At 36.8% G+C, this 6000-nt stretch overlaps 1 protein-coding gene across 1 annotated transcript in view; it reads left to right on the top strand.

Annotated features, from left to right (window-relative positions):
- Positions 1–1809: 1809 nt before the first annotated feature.
- The window catches only part of LOC106642587 (A disintegrin and metalloproteinase with thrombospondin motifs 7), a 58059-nt gene continuing 53868 nt past the window's right edge, over positions 1810–6000 (top strand). The window contains exon 1 of the mRNA XM_089598371.1: positions 1810–1996. Within this exon, the coding sequence (XP_089454497.1) occupies positions 1870–1996 (127 nt within the window). The 5' untranslated portion in view covers positions 1810–1869. The remainder of the gene's footprint in view (positions 1997–6000) is intronic.

The raw sequence follows: 6000 nt of genomic DNA, 5'->3' as shown, positions 1-6000 counted from the left end.
TTTTGGTATGATGATTTAATCGAGTGTTTATCAGGAACTGGGCACATGAGTGATTTGCGTTAGTTAGAGAATTTATCTTGTTTTCATACGGTTTTGTTGACATTGCCAAGCTTGTTCAATTGATTTTGGAACCAAATAAACCTGTATAACACATCGGTCTTACGATACACCTATTTCCTCGATACGTCGATCAAATAACCAAAATTGAACATTAATTAATTTCGCTTTCAAGTTTTTCCCCGCGTGTATATATGTGCAAACATACACTCAAGCGTTGGTGCTAACACTGTGGTTTATACCCCCACGTGCAATAATTTCTGAAAAGGTAGCTGTTATTTCAGTAAACAAAGTAGGTATTGTGTGCAGTCCTTGCTTGTTTGTGTACATGATGTTTTGCTCATGTGCAAGTATAACGTGAATCCACAAATTTCCACTGATTTACCAGGATTAATTAGTTTTACAATACAATATACATTGAATAACTGTTACAATGTTGTTTCAACTAAAGTTCAGAGCTTATATAAGACGTAAGGTGGTGAACGATGAAGAGTAATCGACGAGAGCAGCAGAGAAGTAGAGAAAACATATCGAATTTTCATTAGATTGCTGCGAAACATCATCTACTCCACGGGGTGGTAGAAGCGATTAAAAGAATCCAAGTGATCCACCCGTAAAAAGTGGAAAAAATGATGGAATCGATTCCTCTCTCGGTTAATGGACAGCTCACGCTGCCATGCTCGCGGAAAATGTAACAGTTGACGTTTTAATTAAGCCCGCAAAACGAACGACCGGGAATCCATCGAGGCTAGACTGGACTTACCGCACCCGTTTCTTTCAACTCACTTAATACATCGTCCGCGACAAATTACGCGCGAGAGCGCGATATAAGGTATTCAGCCAGAACTGGCGTGCACGTGCTACACAAGAAAAATCTAACCAGTGGAAACGTATTCGCTGCTCGGTACACTGACCGTCGTCGTTTTCTCGGATGGAATGGTGCCTTTATGACCATGCATTTGTCAATTTCGCGTGGGCCACTAGCCAAGTGGGAGAAACTCTTCTTATTATTACCTGCGTGGGGCGCCTTTTAAAGCCTTTTTTTTCCTTTTATCGGTGCATGCAAGTGCCATGCGCGCACACGTTGTTGCGGGTAATAAATCGTCGAAGCGTGCTCGTGGTGCGTTGAAATTCGCCTTGCGGTTTTTAAGGATCTGCGTGATGAGCTGGAATTTTTGTATAATCCTTTTTGCTTGTTGGTTGAATGCATCTCAACGACTGGGTGGTCTTTGCTTTTTCATTTGAGGGGTTGCTTTTAAGAGCTATTTTTAAGATCGGAAAATCTATTAGATCGATCATAGTTTACGTGGTACGGTTTTTACAAGGTAGATTTTATTGTTTTATTGTTTTAGCTTAAATGACTTATGTTATTATTTTCATTCTCACTAACAATTTGATTCCTGCATTTACGATTATTAGAACTTTTTCAACTAAAACATGGGTGTACCAAAAAAATATTCCACATACATGTAAAAAATACTCCCTTAAATTTTAAATTTTAGAGTACAAATTCCTGCAAAAAAACTTAAAAGACTATAATTTCTGGAATTTATTTATTATTCCATTCTACAATAACGTTTAAAAAGAATATTCGTACTGTGAGCTATTATTTACTTTGTATGGCTCGTTACACGATTTTTAATGACAAAGTATATGCAAGTTATAGTTATGCATTTAAAAGATGAAAAAACATGTTAAGATTGATAATCGTTAGAGTTTCATTCTAATATTTTGCGGGATTTTTTAGATACGGTTATCAATTCCATTAACAACGATGAAGAAACACTTGTCTCGGCACTCATGAAATAGAAGATGATGAGCTTCTGCACGGCTAGTGAAAAAGTTACAAGTTGCCGTCAAAAAATGCATCTCCTCGTCCTTCTGCTTTCGATAAGTGTCATTCACGCTGTACAAGATGATGTCCCAACTCGACCGAAGGGTAAGCTTTAGTTTCATTTAAAAACCTCAACGTATCGTCACTAAGAACTCATATTACGTACAAAACTAGACATCCTACATTAAACAAACTAAAAAGTCTTCTATGCCAAGAATTCCTTATTCCAGTAGTGATTGTTGAAACACTTCCGAATGCCTTTATCATTTATAAATACGGCAAATAAACAAGGTGCAAAACAATGTGAAATTACAATGTTATAACTTGAGGGGTGGAACGATTCGTGTGGTTGAAGTACCAATTAAATCCCCAGAAGAAGCGTCTGCTTAACCCAATGTACTTGAAGTTTACAGTAGACGTGAAGCAGAATATCGAAGAGGATCTTGAGAATATTAATTTGTGATGGTAACAAGTGAGCCCAATAATCCGATCAAGTGGTGCAGTTCTGTCTCGACTCTTGATGGATTAACTGATTGGGATGTGAAAAAACAAATGCAACAACAGATGCTTGCAAAGTAGTCTTGAAACAGATTACAATCGCACCTATCAAGTGATGCTGATGACATTAATTTACTGTTTACGGTCTGATGATATTTCAAGTACCGATGAAACTTTTTACAAGCACTCCGAATCGTGTAATAAATCATTGTTTTTTTCCTTATAACTGTTTTTCCAGCTTTAAGTAACTGACGTATTTTAAAAGGTGTAAATAACTGTTCTGAACTTTTTTTATCAATCAAGATTGAACATTAATCAATAATTACCTTAATAATATACCATAAATAGCCTAACAGTATATAATTTTACAAAAAAAAAAAAAATAGCATTTTAGTTTTCAAATTGAAGAAAAAGTTTAAAGCTTTACATTTTTAAAATTTAAAAGGTTTATTTCTGGACGGTTTTCTCATTGGAACAGTCATTTGGATGATTAATAGAAACAGTTCTTTTACTGCAGTAATATTTATTCATCCAGATTGAGCAAAAATGAAGTTACCACTTTTTCACATTAAAAATCCAGGTATCATCTATTTCAATTTTTAAAAATAAAACTCACCACAGTACTCTCGGGACTCTAATTATCACTTCTCTAGACCAATGATCATTCTTAATTTACGAAAAATTTCGCTCTTACGGTCATAGTATCTAAATACTTGCAAGCGACGTTATCTCAAAAATTTCTTATTACACGACCTCTGTGCTCCCATGAAAATAAAAGTGAACGAGATATCGATGGGCATCGCTTGGGTGTACGTATAGAGCCACTGTGGAGCTACGATCATCGTAAAAATTTACCGATAAAAAAAAACCCATATCTTCGTGACGTAATCCGCACTTAACGAGTGGGGCTCGCCAACCTTTACGGACTCGCATTATCCTAGATTTTTTGAAAAGTTGTTCCTTTCTACTTCAAGGTATTCATTCATGCTTTTGATTTTTTTTTCTTTTCAAAAAGTGGTATGTATTATCATCCCTCCGTGTTTTAGTGAAACTTCATCTTTGGATGCAAGTACAGTAAATTCCATATTACAACTGACCCAGTTTTTTCTTAGGAAAATTGAAAACACATTTTTGTTGTACACCTTTTAAAAGTGATGCAAAACCGATGTTCCATTAATGTCATTTAGCTAAGAAATGTTAAACGATTCCGAAACAAAACCCACATCAACTACCGCCTACCAAAATAACGGCCTGCTAGCAGGTAATTCGTGACTAATTAAGTTATGTGTATGCGTAACCTCTACTACCACTCCAAATGCGTGCAGACAATGCGTACCATACCATGTGCGCACAAGTTGTAGATATGCCGTCGTATGTGCATACGTTTGTGGGCTTGCATTATGCACAGGACAGCCAAGCGAAATGCAATAATGGAAATGGAAGGTTACAACGAGAAATGGAAGCTTCACGTTCGTGCGGGTTAATCGAGTGTCGCATGTGAAATGATTCCCTGCAGCTCCTCGTGTGTAGCTGACATTGCGTTCCTCCTTTTGTTCAAATGTAAAAAGGAGTTTTATAGCATTTTTGGTTCGGACGAACCAAGACTTTTTTCATACATTTTAATCAGATGAACATGATGTACGATAGAATGGATTTTCATGATGGCGATTTTATCGAGCGTGCGAAAAAAGAAATGGAAGCCTACTCAGTGCTCTCCATTTTCTAATTTTCCGTAAGTGTTAGCGACTTTTTAGGGTTCACTCAAGAGCAGAAATTTTTTCTGTACACTTACAGCCTGCCTTAGAAGATAGCAAAAAAAGTTATTGCATGAACGATGGTCAGCTTCCATACGAAAAAAAAAGTGAGCATAAAAAAGTTGAGCACTTGGTAAATTATCTGAAGTACAAATTAAAGACTGTACTCTCTTGGAAGTTTCTATAAAGGTATTTAAGCTTTTCTAACACTTGCCAAAATGTCTGGTGATTATCAGCTGATTATCATCTGACGCTTAGCAACCGCAAAGTTATAAGTGGTAAGGAGTAAAAAAAATTAACGAGCTTTTTTCAAACTTGATGTTAGAAAAAAAAAAAATAAACTAAAAAAGTGTAATCCTCAATGGCTTGTTCAAAATATTTTTCTGCTCTCAGGTGGTTTTGGGAGGCTGGTACTTCCTCGGGCGAAAAAGCAGTTTTCTGGAACTCGTTCGAAAAGTCTCCTTTACGAACCTCGTTACGAACCTCGCCTTCGGCTCGGGCCGCAAATCTCTCGGTTCGCAAACAGAGACTTTTCAAACTCGTAGGAAAACTACCATTTCTTACCATGGGCCCAAAGTGCAACTGTCGCTTTGCGCCCTCGGGTCACACTTTGCGCCCTTGCAATCACTTTGGGCCCACGGGCAGAAAAGTTTTTTCGTGCCCTCCGGGCAAAAAGGCAAAAACAATATACGCGACTCAGGCACCAACCTACAACAAGCGCGCCCTTCGGGCGCTCATGTTTGTACTTTGTGCCCTAGTGACGTAATGGTAGTTTTCCTACGAGTTTGAAAAGTCTTTGTTTGCGAACCGAGAGGTTTGCGGCCCGAGCCGAAGGCGAGGTTCGTAACGAGGTTCGTAAAGGAGACTTTTCGAACGAGTTCCGGAAAACTGCTTTTTCGCCCAAGGAAGTACCAGCCTCCCAAAACCACCCGAGGGCGGAAAAGTACCATTTCATATGTATGCTTTTAGTATGTTTTCATACGTATTTTTTACATAGCACCCATATGCAGAGGTAAGACCTGCACGAGGACCTGGAATGGCTGTGTATAAAAAAAGCAAACAAAACAAATTTATAAAAAAATATCCTACTTCGTGAAGTTTTTGAACTAGAAAAACTGTGTCCCAATAGTCAGTATGAAAAAAAATTTATCAAGACAATTTTTTTGAATGAGACATTTTTCTGTTCAGCGACGATTCAAGTACACTATTTCAGCAATCTGATGTTAAAAATAGTCACTTTTTAAAATACAGAAAAAGTCTCATTTGCTAGTTTAAATTTGAGTACACTGAGAGAAAATAATTATAAAAATTACTGACAATAATTGTAATCCGCTGTCACTATGTCATCTAGAGACTTTTTACACTATCGGCAATTTAACTTTTCACATCCTAGACAGTAATTTTTATTGCACGAACAGTAAAAATTACTGTAATGATGATAAAAATTACTGTTCCAAACAGTAAAAAGTCCATAGACGACGGAACACCACTAAATTATTGTTACAGCACAGTAATATTTAAAATCTTTTTCTCTCAGCATAACGTAAAAAATCAATCTGACTCATGGACAACTCTTCATTAACCCATAACATGTATTAACTATTAAATGTATATTCAATATGGGTCGACATTTCATAACGCCCCGATGAAGCTAATGCTTTTTGCTTCACAATACCGATTGTGCGTCGGGATGTCCATGATTGCCTTCCATAAATTATCAATTTTCCAAATCATTAAACACAGTACTTCTACTATCACTGATGGAAGTTTTAAATATCGTCGTCATCATTATTGTAAAAAAAAAAGAAAAGAAAAAAAAAATTTTTCAATCAACGATGACTCGAGACTTTCACTGTT

Source organism: Copidosoma floridanum, unplaced genomic scaffold, assembly GCF_036245765.1.
Source record: "Copidosoma floridanum isolate Cflo_tuat_1 unplaced genomic scaffold, Cflo_Japanese_pri ptg000001l, whole genome shotgun sequence".
Taxonomy (NCBI): Eukaryota; Metazoa; Arthropoda; class Insecta; order Hymenoptera; family Encyrtidae; genus Copidosoma; species Copidosoma floridanum.
The sequence above is the reverse complement of the archived record's forward strand: the minus strand, read 5'-3'. Positions and strand labels throughout refer to the sequence as shown.